Genomic DNA, 22,896 nt, shown 5'->3' with positions numbered 1-22,896 from the left:
TAGATGAGAAAGTTATAATAGAAGACTAAAATGATACAAAAAATAAGAGCACCTTGCAGCTCTTCTCCATTTACTTCATGATTGTTATTGAGAATCTTTGATGTGTCTACTAAAACCCAAGCCTGAATGTTAATTTGTGAACTGGAAATCATGTCAAGGCCTTCAAGTATTATTACAACAAAACCCCAAATATAAATAGCCATTTTTAAGAATAGAACATGCTTTCCCCTAAATCAGGAAGGATTAGAAGAACCAGGTTACTCCTGAAGAAATGAGAAATAAAAGACAGTGAATATATTCTAAAAATAGGTTTGAGTTATCAAATGAAGTACCCCTGGATGCTGATTCCTTTTACCCTTTCTCAGAATAAACTCTTTATGGATTGAATATTAATTAACCTTTGGATATCCGTGGGAAATAATTTGGAGTGTCTAATTTTGTCAATATCATTTCAGATGTTAAAAGCAAACTGCCAGAAATTAAGCCTTGTGGTCTTTTAGAAAGTTTGTAAGGTTTCACAATCATCGTTTTAACACAGAAATCTGTTTATTAAACCAAACAAAACAGAGAAAATTATACCAGCCCTCAATTTTTAAATTTTCATTTAAATAAGCAAACTCTAAATTCACACCTTAAAAGATGTTGTGCATCTATGTATTTCCAAAATACTCATATTTCAATAAGATTTTCACATTATATTCACCAACAGTATCACAAAAGTTTTCTTTTTTTTTTGTTTTTGTTTTTGTTTGTTTAAGTAACTGTAAGGAACAGTAATTCTAGAAACACTAGAAGAAAAAAAGCATAGCAATGTCCACAGTTACAAGAAAAGGTGCACATTACTTGGTCACAATCACAGTCATTACTTGAGAAACCATATGTAACAAGTAGGTAAGAAATATCACTGATGCCTTCAACTCATTGTCAAAAACCGAATGACACGAAATTTACATGAAATAAGGCAAATTCTGGAATGCACAAAGAATTTGTAATCCAACCGAAGCGAAACAACAGAAAAAAAAATAATCATACAAGAAGCATAAACTAAAGTATTTCTCTCTAAATAGTTTTAAAATAGGCTTGCTTCAAGTGCACAAAGAAAACACCACTCATGTGTCTCCAATGCTAGAAAAGAAGAAAGAAGGGAGCCCCAAGGGAACAGTTCATTGTAATTGGCAGCTGCATCTGCTGAGAGTTCTTTATTTTAGCTAAAACTGTAAAGTATACAAATCATATCAGCAGACATAACAGTCTTTTTTGGAAACTATTTCTGATAGAGAAAAACGAAAAGAAAACCTACACACGAGTGCAAATTTTCAGATTGTCACTTGCAACCTCAACATTCAGTCATCTACATCCAATTGCTGCTAGAGGGGTGCTTGGTAAGACAGCAGCGGCAATCAGGAGTGAGCAGCTCTAAGGAAACCAAGGTGTGATTTTTTTTCAGCACGTCTTTTTTAATATTAAAAAATCCCGTGATGAAAACTGGTATGGTAAAGCTGCAATCTGGAGCGGGTTTTTTTTTTTTTTTGAAATCAGCATAAGTGCAGAAATGCAGGCTTCTCATAGAAGTAGTTCCTGATGTGACGATTTAAAGAACGTAGGCAAGGGGTTTTCCAGCATCAAGTGTTATTTTTGTAGAAAGAATTTGGAAAGAGGAGAAGGCAAAGGGATATGGAAAAGGTACTTACAGTAATTTTTTCAAAACAGTTTTCTTTTAGGACCTATGAAAAAGTTACCAAAGTAAAAATGACAATTTTTGAATGAAAAACAAGTTTTCTTTTTATAAAAATTACATATTTTTTTTCTTTTAAAATACAAGATCCTTTTCATTGTTGTTATATCCTGTAGCAACAAGAAATTTGGCTTTTTTTTTTTTTGCCAGATACTTCTGCTTTCAGTCCAATGAGTCAGTAGCAAATTCCACTAATATTTCAGTTGGATCTTGAACTATTTTTTTTTAATACCACAAGTTTCTTCTGAGTTATCCTTGAATTAAGAATACGCAGCCTTTTTTTTCTTTTCTTTTTTTTTTTTTGCCCATGATACTTATGCTGACACATTAAAACAAAAAGCAATAGGCTGAACAAATTTAAGTATCTCAAGTGCTTCAGAGGCCAAAGTTCCTTTGAAGCACCTTAACACATCACTTTATGGATCAAGGACAATGTGGCATAATGGAAGTATTTCTCTTAAAAGATTGTGCAGTAAGACCAGAAGTATCTCTGCTGGGAAATCAAAATGTCATTAGTGGAAACTGCAAATTTAGAACTCAGTGAATATGGTCATCATTTGACTCAGTTCTGTTGTAAAATGAGATTTTCCAGTTCATCTGCAGAACGCAATAAAAATGCAGCTGATTCTCGATATCCTGCGACAAGCTGTCTCACGGCATTGATTTCTGTTGGACTCAACTGAGGTCTGGAGCTGGAGCTGCTGGAGGAGCCCGAGCTAGTTGCCAGCTGCCTCTTCATGCTGAGATCGGTGGGTCCTAGAAAAACATATGCACAAAATTAGACCCAAACCGTATTTGTTCTACTACCGTCGATGTGAGCACTCAGTAAATTACTGTCAAATTAATTCATGCATCCTTTCATGAGAATCTAGTGCTATCTTTAATCAAATACAACTACTCTCAGAAAGACTGAAGATCAGTATAATACTATATGAGTGGCTGAGGATTTAGGTGCCTTGTGTAGCCTCTGGTAATCACTTCTTGTTACAGAGAGAGAAGCACATTGAACATGTGCTCTCTGGAAAATTCAATTTTAAGTCTACCTTCCATATGTTGCAAAAGCTTCTCTCCACTAGCAGAGAATGATGAGAATTACACACTTTTTTAAAAATTTGCTGTATTCATTAGCTATCTTAAATTCTACTAATCCAGAATTCTAAAAACTCTTACACCGTGATGCTAATGACTTGAGTAACACACTCAGAAAGAAGGGAACTGAAGACTGAGGGGCTTGGGTGATGTGTTTAGAGTTGGTCAAATTTTTATATGGCAAAAGAGAGATGGATATTTCTTTACTTCTTTTCCACCAGAATTATTAAGAAATATGAACATATTATATTGAGATTTGCTTTTGAGGTACAGGAAGTAAATGGTGAATGTCAACAATACTACAGAGAAACAAGACATTTGGAATACTGCTTTATGCATTGTTAAAGTGGCTCCTATGTTTGCACAAACACATTTTTTCCTTATGTAATTGAACCCAAGCTGGTAGCTCTGATTTTAGACCAAATTTTGTAAATTTTAACTGAAAAAAAAATATAATAGAGCTATTTAACAGTCTTTCATTCAGATACTTGTGTTGAGAAGCTATTTCAACTATTTGGGGGTTATTAAGATTAGGTTATATATATGAATGTTCACTTTTATAGTTCTTACAATTCATTAAGCATTTGCAATAATTATCAAGTTTGCAGTAAGTGTCAATTTTAAAATCCTTGAAGAAAATATTACTAGGCACATAACAAAAGACATGCTCCTAATCTGTAATGAATCTACAACTTGAAAATGTTTTAACACATTTTTCATAATATGTGTAACTTTGCAGATAATGTTTTTGTTTTTTATTTACTTAAACAAGGATATCCCCTATTGTCTCCTGGTTCTTCTTGAGGCATGATAGAAGCAGGTCAAGAATCAACCTCCTCCTATCTTCTACCCTGAAAGAGGCAGATGTCCCATGAGAAGGAAATAGCTTCACTTGGAATTTAATTAGACAGAGACAACCCTAGCACACAAGAACTCTGACCTCTGAAGGAAACTTAGTGGCCTTTTGAAGCTTTGATTTCTCTAGCTGGAGTTAGCTTCCATTTGTTCTGCTATTCACTAAATCATGGTATCGACATGACAAGCTCAGAGGTGGGGAGATGTCACAATTTTAAGAGAGAATTACCAAGCCTGTGTCCAAGCAAATCATTGATAGTGTCTAGTTATTTGAAAAGTTCTGAGTAGATTGGAGAAAAAAAAAAGTATCATGACATCCAAAGGGTTCTGGTCTCTGGATGAACCCACTTTAAATTTTATTTTATTCTTCACTTTCAAGAATCCCTGTACTAGTATAGATCTTTATGAAAGGAAATTGCAAGAATTTTCCTTTCAGCTCTGCAGCTGACTAATGTTAGGTTTCTGATAATCATTATTTCATTAGAAGGTGTAATATTTTGTGCAGTTTGCTAATATGCCAATTTGTGGATTGACATATTGAAATAAAATTGAGAAAAGTCTGAGGCCATAGCTCCAGTTCTTTCTGAGATGAAAGGGACTCATTTTATTCTAACACAGTAGTTTAGAGGTTATTTCTCACTTTCGTTTCAAAATTCTGAACTTTCAAACCAAGACATATCTTTGACTTGCTTCCAAATGTGTGTTAGCATAGGCAAATTCTACACTGCTGAGAAATATCTATGTTCTCTGGAAGAAAATCGAGTTCATTATCTTGATTTCTTTTGCATCTGCAGGGTCAGAACTGAGTGTTTAAATCCAATCTATAAAGAATCATTTTTACTAAATATCTATTATTCAAATCTTCAATTCTACGGGCTGCAGAAAGAAGCAAAAAATAAAATAAAAATATTCACAAATGGACAAATAATTTAACTAGTAACCACTCAACCAGTCTTCCTTGATTGTCACTGGATTACATTCCTGCCTGACTGAGTTAATGCCACACTTGAATTAAAGCAACAATATGATATAATTAGGGGGCATCAATTATAAACCAAAAATACAAATTTTATGAAGGTGCTGAATTTAATGAAGTCCAGAAAAAGAATTTTGGGGGAAAGGTCACTAAGAAGTATGGCTATGGAAAAGCTGGAAAGGTTAACAAAACAATGACCAAAGATCAGGACATAAAAGATGCTTCAAGAGAAAATGATTTTAATATCAAATTTAATACAAACACTAATAAAACTTGATAATTTATGTAAGTCCTAAATTTTAACCAAAGTAATGTCTTTTTTAAAGCATATGATTTTAATTGAGCATATTCATCACCTGGAAGGCATTTATTTGTAGGATTCTAATAGATTCTTCTCTTGATAATTGCCTTTTAGCAGATTAATGCTTTGCAGATTAATTACTTCCAATTAAAGGTTAAACTGAAAGCTCTTCAATGAACAGGGAAAAGGAGTTTGAAATATGGGGATTCACTTAGTGTTTATGTCTGAAAACACTGCTAGGTCCGTAGTATGTACTCAGTAAATATATCCACTGCAAATTCATATGGGAATGGAGATCTAAGTTTTTGTTTTCATTTACTATAGTACAGGGAATTTATAATACATTTTGCCATTACTTGTGATTCGAACAATATCTGTCAACATCAAAATGGCCTTACTGCAGGATAAGATTGCCATGTAAGCACTGTTTTGCCTTGTAACTTTAGATTGGATTCATCAAGTAACCTTACCATTTCTTCAGCTAAAACTCATTTCAAAGCCATTCAATGCTTAATAATGGTACTTGAGGACAGTTCTCCTTGTTTAAAAAAGTTTCAATCTTCGAAATCTTGGAATGGAACCAATGGAACCACCATTTGACCCAGCTATCCCTCTCCTCGGACTATACCCAAAGGATTTAAAAACAGCTTACTAAAGGGACACAGCCACATCAATGTTTATAGCGGCACAATTCACAATAGCTAACTGTTGAGCCAACTTAGATGCCCTTCAGTGGATGAATGGATAAAAAAAATGTGGCATATATACACAATGGAATTTTACTCAGCATTAAAAGAGAATAAAATCATGGCACTTGCAGGTAAATGGGTGACGTTGGAGAAGATAATGCTAAGTGAAGTTAGCCAATCCCCCAAAAACAAATGCCGAATGTTTTCTCTGATATAAGGAGGCTGACTTATAGTGGGGTAGGGAGGAGGAGCATGGGAGGATTAGATGAATTCTAGATAGGGAAGAGGGATGGGAGGGAAAGGGAGGGGGCAGGGGATTAGCAAGGATGGTGCAATGTGATGTACATCATTATCCAAAGTACATGTATGAAGACTCAAATTGGGTGTAAAACATACTTTATATATAAACAGATGTGAAAAATTGTGGTAGATACATGTAATAAGAATTGCAATGCAAAAAACCTCAAAGTATATGTATAAAGACATGAATTGTCATGAACATACTCTATATACAAAGATGTGAAAAAATTGTACTCTATATGTGTAATAAGAATTGTAATGCATTCTGCTGTCATGCATTTAAAAAAATAAAATCAATAAAACTAAAAAAAGGTTTCAATCTTAACTCTGGATCTGAAAAACTTTGCAATAAAATTTTATCATCAAGCCACAAAACTGCTGTGTGGTAGAACAAGTTATGACATATAGCCTATTTCTGGCAACATTTCTCAGAACTGAAGATGATTAAATTGATGAGAATGAATGACGTTTATAGGTGACACACTGTTTCAACAACACTTGAAAGAACCAAATGTTTTCCACAATGCTCCTGCTGATATCTCAGTGAATAAGTAAAACATAATATACCTATTATATTATGCTTATATAAGCATAATATAATAGGTATATTATGTGTTAGCAAACTTTATAAAATCTGTCCAAATAACACATTTTGCAGAATTTTTTTTTTTGAGAGAGAGAGAGAGAGAGAGAGAGAGAGAGAGAGAGAGAGAGAGAGAGAATATGAATCTTTTTTTGTAGATGGATACAACACAATGTCTTTATTTTTATGTGGTGCTGAGAATCAAACCAGGGTCCTGCCTGTGCTAGGCGAGTGCTCAACCGCTGAGCCACAATCCCAGCCCACATTTTGCAGATTCTACTTTATGTTGTACTGCATTAGTTCTTTCTCAACATTGAAAATATTCTGAGCTATAGTTGCTCCATGAATACTACCCATGAAGGCTAATTCTTCTGTCACCCTTAACACGTTGTCCTCCTGAATAAACACCAAAGTAACATTTTTACTCAACAGGCAAGGAAAATCTACTTGAAATCATTTGCTTTGCTTTTTTAATTGAACATTGATAATTTCCAGCATCTCAATTCCTACAACCTATGGAACTTTTTATGCCATAATGCTAACTGTCTGAAACAAGTTTTTTCTTTTCTGGATACATTTTTTTTTAGCTGTCATAATGAAGCACAACTTACTAAACTTACTACCTGTAAATGAAGTCACTTCCTTGGTTGGCTGACAAATGAGCGAGTTGGAGACTTACTTTGGCTGGAGGTTATTTTTGTGATCAGATGTTTAAGAGGAGTAGTTATTGAAGATAATTTAATGCCTTTATGGCAAAGGTGAAAAAAAGAACAACTATAAAACTTCAATATTTTAACTTAGCTGGTAGGGCATCTACCAGAATGCCTCAATTCCATGTGATACCCCATATCTGTTAATTCCCTTCACCTGATAACTGAATATTTGTTAAGGGTCATATCTGAAATCCTAAGCTGAATATACATTACTAGATTCAACATGGGAATAAGTTGCATTTACAGTCACAAGTATGATTGAACCATAATATTCTTCCTGAATGCAGGATTATAGTGGTATCATGAAATGGAATAGGGTGTTTTCTTCCTGTTAACTTCCCTTTTGGATATGTTTGTCTAAAATTAAGATAATCTAGTCCTTATACTTTTGGTCAAACTCATTTGTAAAATCATCAGAGTTTGATATTTGTAATAGATTTTTGTAATACTGAATTTATCTAATGGCTGTAGGTTAATTTGGAATATTGGTTGCTTTTTGAGTAAATAAGGGTCAAGTATACACTAGTATGACAATAAATTTCACGTATACTGACATTAATGTATTAACATTTTGTTATAAATTTTAATCTTTCTGTTTTCACCCTTATTTTATGCTTCCTCTTTCTTTTTAAATTAATTAATTTCAGTTAGGTATATATGACAGCAGAATGCATTTTGATTCATTGTGCACAATTGCAGCACAACTTTTCATTTCTCTGGTTGTATACAATGTAGCATCACACCATATGTGCAGTCATACATGTTCCTAAGGTAATGATGTCCATCTCATTCCACCATCTTTTCTGCCCCATGCTCCCTCCCCCCACCTCCCTCAATTTTGTCGCATCAAAGCTCCTCCATATTTCCTATGCCCCCCCATTATGGGTCAGCTTCCATTTATAAGAGAGAACATTTGACCTTTGGTTTTTTGGGATTGGCTTACTTCATTTAGCATGATATTCTCCAAAACGTCATATATTTACCTGAAAATACCATAATTTTATTCTCTTTTAATGCTGAGTAACATTCCATTGTGTATATATACACAGTTTCTTTATCCATTCATCTATTGAAGGGCATGTAGATTGCTTCCATAATCTAGCTATTGTGAATTGAGCTGCTATGAACATTGAAGTGGCTGTGTCCCTGTAATATGCTGATTTTAAGTGCTTTGAGTATAGACCAAGGAGTGGGATAGCTGGGTCAAATGGTGGTTCCATTCCAAGTTTTCTAAGGAACCTCTATACTGCTTCACAGATTGGTTGCACTAATTTGCTGTCCAACCAGCAATGTGTGAGTATGCCTTTCTCCCTATATCCTAGCCAACATTTATTGTTGTCTGTATTCTTAATAACTGCCATTCTGACCATGCATAAAACTCAATTCAAAGTGGATCAAGGACCCAGGAATTAGACTAGACACCCTGTGCCTAATAGAGGAAAAGGTAGACCCAATACTTCATCAAGTCGGATTAGACCCCGGATTCCTAAACAAGACTCCTAATGCTCAAGAAATAAAATCAAAATTAATAAATAGTATGGACTCAAACTAAAAAGATTATTCTCAGCAAAAGAAATAATCAATGAGGTGAAGAGAGAGCCTGCATTCTGGGATCAAATTTTTGCCACACACATGTCAGATAGAGCACTAATCTCCAGGATATGTAAAGAACTCAAAAAAACAAACAAACAAACAAACAAACAACCCAAGCAATAAATGGGCTAAGGAGCTGAACAGACACTTTTCAGAAGATATAAATTTGATCAACAAATATATGAAAAAATGTTCCTCTTTCTTAATTGATCTTTAAGATATTTCTAAAGCCTTTCACAGGCTTAAATTTTGCTTTTGATTTTGTTCGTCTTTTCTATTACATCTTTGTTTTCTATTTAATTAATTTTTCTACTTATTTTCTTTTATCTTAGCATTTTCTCTCTTTTAATTCTAATTTGAGTTAAATGATTATCTCAAACATAAAGAGATGATAGGAAATGACAATGCTAATTACCTTGATTTGATTATGACACATTGTATTTAAATACCACATGGTACCCCACAAATATGTACAGTAATTGCATAGCAATAAAAGGAAAAACTTGTCTAGAAATTATTAGCTTTTCAATTTTCTATTTTTATAGGTGTGTACCAAAATACTACTTTAGTTCCATTTTATAAATTTAATATGTAGAGTTTTAATCTTCATTAATTATAAACGTTTGGGAATACATTGCCATCAGTATGTTAATAATTCTTTGGTTGTTTTCATTTGCTTAAGTACCCAATATCTGAAAGAATATGTATTATTAAATTTAGATTATTCTTTCCAATCCTGATGTTTTTATTCTCTGTCCACTGGTTTCTTTCTTTTTTAATAGTTTTTTTTTAGTTGTAGATGAACACAATACCTTTATTATTTATTTATTTTCATGTGGTGCTGAGGATCCAACCCAGTGTCTCACACATGCTAGGCAAGTGCTCTACCACTGAGCCACAACCCCAGCCCCTGTCCACTGGTTTCTAAAAGAAGTGTTTTAAAACTCTTTGACTATGATTGTGAATATGTCCTTTTGTCCTTGTAATTTTGTTAACTTTCTTAATTTTGAGTCATGTATTGGGACACACTGTATCTAGAACATCATTACTTTCTGATGATCTATTTGCTTCATTTTTAGATCATGAACCTTTAGCATTCCAAAGCTTTTGTCTTAAAGCCAATTGTTGACTTATTAATACCACACACAATACACATTTTCTTCTCAATACTTCTGCAAGATTATTATGTGCATCTCTCAATGTAAGGCCTGAGACCACTCCATCTCCAGTGAACTTTCCCTTGGATTAAGATAAAATGTCACTCATATATTGCTGGTGGGACTGAAAAGTGGTGCAATCACTCAGGAAAGCAGTATGTAGATTCCTCAGAAAACTTGGAACAGAACCACCATTTGACCCAGCTACCCCACTCCTAGGTTTATAAAAAAGGGGCTGAAAATCAGCATACTATAGTGGGATGCAGCCACATCAATGTTTATAGCAGCTCAATTCACAATCGCTAAACTGTGGAACTAACCTAGGTGCCCTTCAACAGATGAATGGATCAAGAAAATGTGATATAAATACACAATGGAATATTACTCAGACCTAAAGAAGAATGAAATTATGGCATTTTAAAGTAAATGGATTGAGCTGGAGAATATCATGCTAAGCAAAATAAGCCAAACCCAAAAAACCAAAGGCCGAGTATTTTCTCTTATAAGCAGATGCTGATCCATAATGACAGGAGGTGTAGAGAAGAATGAAGGGACTTTGGATTGTGCAGAGGGGAGGGGTGGGTGTGTGAGGGTGGGAACGATGGTGGAATGAGATGGACATTATTACCCTGTATACAGGTATGATTACACTAGTGGTGTGACTCTACCATGTATAGCCATAGGAATGAGAAATTATCCTCCATTTGTGTACCATGTGTCACAATTATAATTGTATAACTAATCAGAACAAATTTTGAAAAAAGAAAACAGAAAAAAAATGTCAGAAGCTATACTTCAGTGGGAACTCTATATCTCCTCTGCAGTCAGGTAATCTTGAAGTCACTTTGAATCCATTTGTTAATGTCTAACTATAAGCCTTCAGGGACCATACTTCCAAGTACTTAATTTCTTTCTACATCATTAAATTTACCCTTCTCTATTTAATAAATGTGGATACATCAACAACAGGTTACCAAAAAATAGGCTTTTTTCTATAAAATATGTAACAAGTTACTAAGATACATATTCCATGGACTTAAAAAAGCATAAAAATCAAGACATGTATCATCATCAGGCCAACTAGATATTCAAGGCACTATGCATGGAAGAAAAGGGCAGAATTCTCTGGCCCATCAAATTGTTAGTCACCTTTCTAGAAAAAAAAAAGAATCAAATGTAAACAGCATCTGCAGGTTAAATTAGATTTCCATCATAATATATTCCTGGACTGATCTGAAGATAATTTAGATGGCTTACTTTAAAGTTTAATTTTAGTGGAATTTTCCTACAGATTAAAAAATATTGTGATTATTTTGGAACAGATTTAGTTGCCTTAAATAATTCAAAACTCAAATCTCCTGGATCTGCTTCAAAAAAATTCTAAATTTTTAAAAGAAACAAATTTCAATAAATAAGGGATTTAATTTCTTATCCATATCTTCCTGATTTTATGCATTATTCATTCATTTGTGTTTTTTTAATATAAATTAACCTTGCTTTTAAGAAACAGCCCAAAGAGAAAAATTACACTTGAGCATCTCACATTTTTGTTCTTATCTCAGTTTTTCTACAGTCAATTTAAAGAGAAGTAGTTATTTGTCATACTGGCCTTCCTAATCTTTCCTCATTTATATTTGCTAATCCGTGGTACTCTGCTCTGTTAACCATCTGGTTTATTTAGTACCTGACCTGTCCACCTAAGTGTCCAATTTAGTATTTTGGAGAAACCTGAGTAATCATTGTGATAAGCCATAGAATAACCTGAAGTGTGAATCACTTTCCCTGCACTGTTAGCAATTTGTGAGGAAAAGACTATTCACATGCTTTTATTTCCAGCCAATTTATGATTTGTGGGAAAAGACACAAATAACTGCCTAGAGAGAGAGAAAGGGTCACTTTTTAACTTCACTTGAATCAAACATACTGCATGAGGTCATAATGATCCATTACATTACTTATGTGCTCATGTATTTATTTACATATACATATTCTTAAGTAAGATTAAGCAATCTATAAAATCAGAAAAAAGTCCAAAGTGTCTACTGATTATTTTTCACAGAGCCCATGAGGTCCAGTTAAAACTGACCACAGTCTTAACATTCCAGGGACTTCCAAGGATTAGCATGAAGTGAAGTGAGTATGATGCATAAGATGATGAAAACCTCCAGATGTCCTCAGGAAAGACTAGATACTTGTTTTATTCCTTTACACCTTTGTTTTGTATTATTTTTAAGGGAGCAATGATCAATAAGCCACAATTTGTAAATATCAGTTGTAAAACATATCTCTATGTATTTATTCCATTCCTTCCAGAAATGTTGAAGGCACTTAAAGAACAGAAATAAAATGGAATCTCCATCTGTGTTCGAGCACAGATAAGGAAACACCAAAAACCTAATAAGGAATTTGGATTTGAACACAGGGTTCACCTCCAAACAATGAAATCTCACTTAATATTCACATGAACAGTTTCGGATCAGCAAAGGGAAAGCCTGGGGAGAGAGAGTTCTAATGCAGAAGCTTCCTATCCAGGGGAATTTGGGCAAACCATTTACACTCCTCGAGATTCACAACTACGAATAACATTGTTTTCCTTGTCTATTTGTCAGCTTGTTGGAGCAAGAGCAGTGAAATAGAATTATTAATATTAAATGATCCAACAAATGTGAGGTCGTATTCTTAGCTGGAATCCTATCCTTGCTTTAACTTTGAAGCAATAATAAAGAATTCAGGGATTTATATTCAAGTAAGAAGATGAGTTCTGAATGATGTGACATTATATTAATGAGGGGATCTCTAGAGAAACAAAATCATATAGATATAGATGTATATAAATAAGATATTGTAAAATAAGGCATTGAGCAGGCTGAGACGTCGAGATCTGTAATCAGCAAGCTGGAGACCCAGGAAGGTTAATGATATAGTTCTAATCTGAGTCCAAAACCTGAGATCCAGGAGAGCTGGCAATGTAATTTTCAGTTGCAAAAGCTTCAGTCTCAAGCTCCAGGAAGAACTGATATTTCAGTTTGGGTCAGGAAACTGGAGAAGACTGATGATGCTCAAGCAGTCTCAGGAAGAAATCCCCTCTTACTGGACCTATTTTGTTCTGTTTAGGTCTTCAATTAGTGAGAGGCGGTCTACTCACTTTGGGGAAGGAAATCTGCTTTACTCAGTCTATTAAAGCAAATGATGATTTCATCCAGGAATACCCTCAGAGATATATCCAGAAGGTTAACCAAAAAATTAACCATCACACTCAGATATATTATTCAGATAATTTCTCCCTGTATCCCAAAGGACAGGCATTCCAAGTTACTGTCAATGTTTGAGACAATTATATAATCACATTCACTAAAAGGTAGAGGCTAGTTACATAATAAAGATGGAAAAAGAGTTGCATTCAATTTATATGCTCAATGAATTGTTTTAAATTCCTGGATATTGAGCACACACATTTATCCCTCTGTGATTAGGTTTCATAGGTTATTCCACAGTGATTTAAAAAGTTGGATAAGCTATAATCATAACAGAAACATGGATGGCTTATGAGGTAGGATACACAGTTATCAGCAAAGGATTTACCCTTCTGGAATTAAGATTACTAGTGATTTATTAAATTATAATTTATAACCATAATATTATCATATAACACTACAACAATACTGTAAAAAGTCAACACTGATTCTCAGTGTGGTCATCATGTTGGAAAATATTTTTATAAAAATTCTTTAAGCTGTGGAAACGATTGTACATTTGTCTCACTGACTGTTTCAAAACACAAAATTGAAGAACTTTCTTCTTTTAGTGGTCTTCCAATATTCCCATCACTATCAATGACTTATGCCTAGGACATATTGCTTTTATTCAAGTGTTTAGAATCACTTGTCAAAGTTCACTATGAATAGACGACAATTATGAAATCACATTGAATTCTATGACACATTTATAAGGTCCCAGAAATGTGTTCATATTTATGTTATCTCTTTATAGGACAAAGTACCCATAAAATCTTAAGTTTGATTCATTTATCTTCAAAATTCTTAGAGGTTGTCTTGTTTTCCTTTTTTGCCAAAAGAAACTCACTGAATTTTAATAGACTCATATTTTAAGAAGATGTTTAAATAGTATATAGCCAAGGTCATTTTAACATTGGTTGCCTTGGCAACAGGGTTAAAATAGGGTAGGTAGATTCTGCTACTTCTGGAGCATCCTCTTCACTCTCCAAGTCTAATATTTTAAGGTTACAAAGAGGGAAACAAACATGAATTTCATGAAAGAATAAATGATGGAAGGCTAGCAAAGAACAGACTATCATCAGATAGAGCAGTTGAACTGAACTGAAGGTTAGCAAGCATGGATGTCTGCAGGCTTAAAAAGAATACCCACACTCAATTTTCAATCATCCAAAATTGTAAAGGAAACCAGGGCTCCTGAAATGTGTAGCTTTTATGCTGAAAACGTTTCTCCTTTTATCCCATTTGTCAATATACCTTGGAAGCAAAATAAAGATTTAAGAAACAAAAAGTTAATAAGGACTATTTGGAGACAGAGTATATAATGCCTGTCTTCTCTTACTGATTTTTTTTACCAAACATTTATACTGCTTCATCAAACATCAAAGAGATTTAAAAGTTAAGCACAATTACTTTTATGAACTTAGACAAAGATATTTTCTTGCATGTGAAGGAAAACAGGGTCGATGGATTTCCATTAAGGTTAATGCTCTTCTCCCAATTTCTTTCTTTCTTTCTTCCATTTTTTTTTTGTACCAGGGATTGAATTTAGAGGTACTTAATCACTGAACCACATCCCAACTCTTTTCTTTTTATTATTATTATTATTTTTTTTGAGACAGGGTCTCACTAGGTAGCTAAGGGTCTTGCTAAGTTGCTGAGGCTGGTTTTGAACTTGCAATCCTTCTGCCTCAACCTCCTGAGACACTGGGATTACAGGAGTGTGCCACTGTGCCTGGCTTCTTGCAATTTCTCACCTTCATTATTAAGTGACTTAGAAAGCAAATTAACATTTTACAAGAAATGGAAGAAATGGGAGCAGATCATAGTTGGACAGAATGGTGGGAAAAGAATGACTCTCAGAGAATGAGGATTCAGAAGAATTTATTTTAAAAATGTCTGTTTTGAAGGAGCACAATGAAAATACACATAGGAAGAGCTTCCTCACAATTATGGAGGAACTGTGCTCATGAATATGTTTTCAGGAACAAGGTTTTAGAAAACAGAATTACCCCTTTAATATTGTCTGAAAGGACAACAAAGAGATATATCGCCAGAAATATATTTCCAAAAACAGACACCAGGAAAAAAATCCTTAAATTCATAGTAGTATAAATTATACTTTCATATTAAATCAGATCACTAAGAGGATTATATATTGATAGGTTTTCATGACCGGAAATAATTTGTTGTATTGGTGAGAATGTTCATCCACACACGTTTACTTCTGTAATCATTTGTTAATTCTGAATTTGAGTGAATGGACCATGGAGCAACACAGGAGGCCAATCTTGCCCTGTGTGGACTCATCCAAATGCACCTATTTCTAATTGTACCTAGATGAGAGGAAGGCTTTCAGGAAAAGCATTTGTATGTCAGTCAAGAGCTACATGTCATTTAAAATTGTACCTTGAAATCACAAAAGGGAACATTAGCATTGTAATCATAACTATGTTGGAAATTTGAAAGTTTTAACATGAGAGTTACAATGAGGCCCATCTGGTGTTACTACCTTGTTCAAGCAGACAAGATCTCTACTGGGGGTATATGAGCAGCCTGGTGCCTTTTTCTGGAAGGTTCATCAGCACCTAAGTCCTGGAAAGGGGACTGTAGACAATGGCTAATTCAATTTCCATATAGAAAATAATATTTCTGACTTCATAGAAAAGCAGAACATGCTGAGCTCCCCAGCACAGCTCCCTCCTAAGTGGCCGAGGGCTGGTGAGACCAGTGAAATCTAATGGGTTTGTTCAAATACATCCCCAGAGGAGGTGTCAGAGTTCAAAGGAGATTGTGGAAAGAAAACAACCCATGCCAACCATAATGAGCTCATGTCACCTAAAGAGTCCCCAAACAGTTTACCAGCAAGCTCAACAAGGGAGATACCAGAACACTAATAGGGTCATCTTTTCATTCCTTCCCTTCAGTGAGTAGGTACAGCACAGAATTCTCAAGAGAATCTTAAGAGTACATAAAGATCCATTTTACTGTACAGAGGTGAACAGGCTTTGGGGAGACTGCTGCGAGGAGAGCCTGATCAATATTGAACTGTAAAACCAATTACACGTGTTGGGCAGTCCAGGGGGAACGCAGGGTCCCTCACCTCCCTTTTCCCAGTCTTTCTCCGAGGTCCTCTGACCTGCAGAAACTCAGTAAAAGAAGGCTCAGTGATAAACTGAAAGATGCTTCAATTGATTTCGCAGATAATCCATATCGTTTTCCAGCAAATGACTAACATCATTTTCCATCATTAAAACTTACGAATAATCTCTCTGAATCTCTATGTATCTCAATAGGCACTTGTAAAAATAATTCATAATCTCAATTGAATTCTAGATTATGATTATTATGTTTTATGTGGAAAAGCTGGAAACAGAATGAACTTATTGTCAAAAATGGGGTCACATATCAAATACCTTGGGGTTTGGTTGCTTTTCCTAACCATCCCACCATCATTTCGAATTCTGTCACAATTAAATTCCTTTACAAGTTTATTCTGTTTCTAATTTTAAAGTAATTCCAGCCTATGCTGAAGAGGTTTTGGGTGATTATTATAATTTGTATAAGAATCAATACTTTTTAGAACCCCCAAATTATTGAAAGCTATTTAAAAGCCAGGTAGTTAGAATAAAAAGCATTACTATTTAGGAATCACCATTTAATTTTCTATAAGGTTGTCCATTGACTGCATTTATTTCATTGAGAAGTGAATGATACATACATAATTAAATGCAAGGAACCTGGTGGAATAAGTGTAGAAAGGTTTTCTTCCCTAACAAAACCACCCAGAAGCCAATATAATAGTGTGAATGAGCAATTTCTAATAGAAATTTCTGTGGTGATGGAAATGGCCTTCTGTGCTGCTCAATACAGCAGCTGCTCACCAACTTTGGCTACTGAACACCAGAAATAAGTCCCATCAAATGGAGGAACTGAATTTTGAATTTCATTTATTATGAATTCATTTCAATTTCAATAGCTACACATGGCTATTGGCTATTAGATAGTGAAGATTTAGATAAAACCATAATTGAAAAAAAGAGAAAACAAAGTAAGGTTACAAATGAGTACAATGTAGAGTAGGAACAATATCCTAATTAAGTCAAATTATCCAAGAAATACACGGGGAGAAAGAAGTGAGCTTATTAAAAATAGTTCAACAGGTTGGACACTGGAAGAAAAATATTTAGATAAAATACTTTGATATTTTATAAACAAAGTTCACTATGTGCTATAAAATGCGCTTTGGCAACCCACTCAAACTTAATTGGAGCTCTATTGAGATATAATAACTACATAATCTCAATTATGTTGATTACAATTAGATCATACAATCACCTTTCTTCAGATAATGTTATCATCATACAGATCTTCCCATTATGCAAGGGGCCTACTAATTCACGGCAGGGGATATCTTAGCTTCTATGACTCACTTTGAGGCACTACTCTATCAAGTCATTATCTCTGGAGTTTTATATAACAGACCTTATACAATTTTCACTCAGCAGAAACATCTTGCTGGTCTCTTACAATAGGAAGACAATGGTCTCCTCCCCACCTATCTGTACTTCCTTCCTGGCATGGGGCTATCAAGCCAGAACAATTTATTTAGAGCGCAGGGGAAAGAGAAAAAGTGCACTTTCACAAGTCCCTGGATAAGTATGGAAATCACTTCTTTCCTGAATCAGAGGCTTAAGCTGAATATATTTTAAAGCAGAATTTATGTATTTCAAAAATATTTCTTGGAAATGTTCAAAATGAAATATTTCTCTTCCTTCAATACTGTGCTCTTCAGGGTATGAACAGAAAGTAAATGCTAAGGCGATATCATGAACTTTGATTATTCCCACACTTAACTGGATTTAATTAAGATTGTCAAAAAGGCACACTATTTCCTTGGAGAAATTTTACTTAGTCATTCATGTATCTATTCAGTATACATGGAGTATTAATGTCAGCCAGTTATCTACTGACACTGGGGATATGACAGAAAATAAAGTCACCTCACCTGTCCTCAAACTCTTCTTAGTCTAATACAGAAAAGAGCACACACAGCAGGGTAAGCCTAGAGTACCCTGTGAACATACAGTGAGAAAACTTAGCCAGAAAACAAGCGAAGCAATCAGAAAAGGTATCCTAGGGAATATCAGATCTGGTGTGACTCAGGTGCAAGGGACAGTATTTTTGCATGAGACAAGCCCAGAGACAGGCAATAGTATTTGTGGGGGTGAAGAATTCAGTTCTGAATAACTAAATCTTAGGTTTCTTGGGATGTCGGGTTCAAGCTATCTGGTAGACAAATGGATATAAAATCTGAAATTCAAGCTCAGCACAGTGGGCATGCCTGTAATCCCAGTGACTAGGGAGGTTCAGGCACGATGATTGCAAGTTCGAGGCCAGCCTCAGCAACTTAGCGAGGCCCTAAGCAATTTGGTGAGACCCTGTCTCAAAATAAAATAAAAAGGACTGGAGGTGTGGCTCAGTAATTAAAGTGTTCCTGGGTTCAATCCCTGGTACCAAACGAAAACAAACCAAACAAAACAAACTGAAACTCAGGGGAAGGAATAGGGTAGATAAGGAGATTGGGGAGTGTTGTGCATTTGAAACCATAAGAGCTAGAGAACTCTCTTTCAGGCAGTGTACTGAATAAGAAAATTAAAAGGTCAATGCTTGGGATGTAGGGAAATTCCGCCATGGAAGGGCACCAGTGGAGAGAAAAAGAACACCTGGGAATCCAGCAGGACAGCACTGATGTGAGGGGCACCCGGGAGGAGAGTGCATTGTGAATGCCAAGAGCAGGACCTTCCCAAGGCTCTAGTCACCAGGAGATTCAAATGCACCCCCCAAATCCAGTCAACTAAATGGCAAAAACATCTTTAGTTTGGCAATTAGTGGAATCACCAATAAACTTAATCAGATCAATTCCAGCAAAATGGTGGGGAAAAGCTGGTTATAATGGATTCAAGAGTGAAATAAAGGTGAGAAGCGATAACAGTGAATGAATAGAAACTCCTTTGGAAATTTCAGAATAGGAATGAGAAATAATGTTGCAGAGTGTTGGGGCCTGGCCCCGTTCACAGACATAGCCCCTAATACCATTGTGAAGTAGCTCTAGGATGATAGCCAGTCCTATGGCCAAGCTTCCTTAGACTCATAATTATAGACCTTGATCAGAAGAACCTTTGAAGTCAACAGTCCTGAATGTTAGTGAAGAGCAAAGAAGAGAATGAGTGCAAAGATTCTGGCAAACTAGAAATTGCCATACAAATGTCAGTTATTATGGTCATTATTACTACAATTTGGTCTTGTTGGATTTTGGTCTGTATATGAGCCCAGTTTATATCAGAGTTGAAAAACAAATTGAAAAGTCTGCCCCATGGAGTTGTGGAGAGGAAACATCAGTAGTTAAATTATGCATTATGCATATAATTTAGACTTAAGAGATTCAATAGAAAACTGCATTGAGCCACAATTGCCCTCTTTAGACAGCTCAATGTGAACTTCCTGGTAGAAAGAAAGCATTCCCTAGTCCTATGTAAATGGATGGGATAATAGGAGGATTGGCTGCTTGCTTGCTTCTCATTTCAGTTGGGTAATTTGAATAAATTCTTTATACAAATTGTAACTGCTGTCATTTTGATAATAATCCAACTTGAAAATTTGGATTGTTGGGTTCAGGCCCTTGCCAAGTCTAAACAAATGGAGGTTGGCTAATTAAGAATTTGAAGGGCGCTCTGGCACTGTTAGTAGTTAGAATCTTTCCTTGCAATGAAGTCTCCAACATGGGCCAGCTTTTCTTATTGGTATTATATTCAAAATTAAGCAGGAATTTATAAAACTCTATAACTTCAATAGGCCACAAACTAATGAAAGACTGGAGTCTTCCTCTTGCACCCAAAGAATCCCCCAATTTCAGTTTAATTTTCCCTCTGATTCCTGTGCTTTTCACAATATAATCCCTTCACCCCTGCCACCCAAAATATATAAATAATTGACTCTGTACCTTTTAACTTTGGGAATAAGTTCTATTTAAAAATATTCATTTGTAGGCCAATATGATTGAGCACTTACTATAAGTCCGGTCTTACTCAGGGGGATGTAACCGAACAAGACAAAGTTTCTGCTTTCAAGGAGCACATATCTATTTAGGGAAGAATGTTTAAAAACATGTCACAATTCAATGAGATACATGCCAGAAGAAAGGCATTCACGATGGAGTGATTAATCTTCCAAAGACTGGAAAGATAGTGAAGTAGAACAAGGATTCGCAGAGGAGAACACATTTCAATAGAGTATTTTGACATTTAAACAAGGGAAAGAAGAATATTTTCTCTCTCTTTTTTTAATTTGTGTGTTTCTTGAGGTCACAGATTCTGCCTTATTCAACTTCGTTTTATTAAAAGTACAATGATGGGAACATAGGAACCCATAATACTTGTCAAGTTAAATCCAACTGATGTTAAGGTTTCCTTTTTCTTTCTTCTGCCTTCACAGTCTTCTTGAACATAGCGCGGTTTGCAGGTCTCATGTTACTGTTATAGCATTAGTTCAAACGGGTTCTAGAAGCATAATTTTTCCTTTGGTCTTTGTTCCCTTTCTTATGCTTCTCAATTTCTCCAGGTAATGCTTTGGATTCTGATTGCCTTTGTCTGCTTGACAAATTCAAATGGATAATTAATTTAAGTTGCTGCTCCATTCCACACTTTGCAGATGTATCAATTCTAAAATCAAGATCTCTGAAACATAGATGAGCTGGAGTTGTCAGCCATGAGATATGACGCTGGCATCTAATAGAATGCTTATCTTCTGTCATGTCCTTTTTAGCTCTCAAGATGTTTGCATATGTATATAGTTTCTTTCACCACGGCTCCAGATCTGTTTCAGGGAATGATGGGTTTTAATGCCTTAAAGACGAAGAGATAATAGCTAATACTATTTTTTAAAAAAAATCAGAATAGACGGAGGCCTCAGAATTTATGACACACGTCCCCAAATGAAGGAAATAGCAAGCCTAATCAATCAAGTTGCCTTGCTGTGATGAAAACTAAACAAAACCAAACCAGCTGTGGACAATATCAGCATGAGGTAGTATGAGTTCTTGGAGCAGGAAAAGGTATTTAGGGATAACTTCCGAAGAGAGCAGGTCACCATTACCATGGCTAGAGTTCTTCTTCAAATGTGCATTCCAGAAGTTCTCTTTGGTTTAAATCTAAAATCTCTATTTGCCAAAATCATTGTTTTACTGTTTTGTTGTTATTATGTTGTTTTAACTCAGTTACGGCTCAGCCCAAAAGCATTGTTCAAAAAAAAAAAAAATCACTTCATTTTTTTTTTTTTAATTTTTTTTTTTTATTGGTCGTTCATAACATTACATAGTTCTTTTTTTTTTTATTGGTCGTTCATAACATTACATAGTTCTTAATACATCATATTACACGGTTTGATTCAAGTGGATTATGAACTCCCGCTTTTACCCCGTATACAAATTGCTGTATCACATCAGTTACCATTCCATTGATTGACATATTGCCTTTCTAGTGTCTGATGTATTCTGCTGTCTGTCCTATTGTCTACTATCCCCCCTCCCCTCCCCTCCCCTCCCCTCCCCTCCCCTTTTCTCTCTCTACCCCTTCTACATAGTTCTTAATACATCATATTACACGGTTTGATTCACGTGGATTATGAACTCCCCCTTTTACCCCGTATACAAATTGCTGTATCACATCAGTTTCCCTTCCATTGATTGACATATTGCCTTTCTAGTGTCTCATGTATTCTGATGTCTGTCCTATTCTCTACTATCCCCCCTCCCCTCCCCTCCCCTCCCCTCCCCTCCCCTCCCCTCCCCTTTTCTCTCTCTACCCCTTCTACTGTAAATCATTTCTTCCATTTGTATTATCTTGTCTTACCCCTCCTTTCCTCTTGTATGACATTTTGTATATCCCTGAGGATCGCCTTCCATTTCCATGCAATTTCCCTTCTCACTCCCTTTCCCTCCCACCTCTCATCCCTGTTTAATGTAAATCTTCTTCTCAAGCTCTTCGTCCCTACCCTGTCCTTGTTTACTCCCCTTATATCAAAGGAGTCATTTGGTATTTGTTTTTTAAAGATTGACTAGCTTCACTTAGCATAATCTGCTCTAATGCCATCCATTTCCCTCCAAATTCTATGATTTTGTCATTTTTTAATGCAGAATAATACTCCATAGTATATAAATGCCACATTTTTTTTATCCATTCATCTATTGAAGGGCATCTAGGCTGGTTCCACAGTCTTGCTATCGTGAACTGAGCTGCTATGAACATCGATGTAGCAGTGTCCCTGTAGCATGCTCTTGTTAGGGCTTTAGGGAATAGACCGAGAAGGGGAATGGCTGGGTCGATTTGCTACATCTCATCGTGGTTAGCCTAGTTCTGTTTTTCTCAGCAGTTGAGGGCATTCTTTTGTTGTATCCTAACAAAATCTTTATCTCATCATACAAAAGCCCAAGGACATATGAAGTAGACACCCCCAGAATTCACATCTTTGACTTTTAGCCATGGTCTACCTTTCTGAGTCTGTTTCTTTATACCCTTTAGAAATTAAAGAGATCAAAAAAAAAATTTAAAGATATCGCTATTAAAGGATTTCTCAAGTCTTTTAGACTCAATCATTGTATGACAGGGAGGTAGC

General features: G+C 35.3%; 1 protein-coding gene across 6 annotated transcripts in view; it reads right to left on the bottom strand.

Moving 5' to 3' along the window:
• Window positions 1–2,297: 2,297 nt before the first annotated feature.
• Window positions 2,298–22,896, bottom strand: part of Nol4 (nucleolar protein 4) — a 306,970-nt gene continuing 286,371 nt past the window's right edge. For all 6 annotated transcript variants that reach the window (XM_077792305.1, XM_026400031.2, XM_026400032.2 and 3 more), the window contains one exon: window positions 2,298–2,491. In XM_077792305.1, coding sequence (XP_077648431.1) covers window positions 2,298–2,491 — 194 coding nt within the window. The remainder of the gene's footprint in view (window positions 2,492–22,896) is intronic.

Source organism: Urocitellus parryii, chromosome 13 (genome assembly GCF_045843805.1).
Source record: "Urocitellus parryii isolate mUroPar1 chromosome 13, mUroPar1.hap1, whole genome shotgun sequence".
NCBI lineage: Eukaryota > Metazoa > Chordata > Mammalia > Rodentia > Sciuridae > Urocitellus > Urocitellus parryii.
The sequence above is the reverse complement of the archived record's forward strand: the minus strand, read 5'-3'. Positions and strand labels throughout refer to the sequence as shown.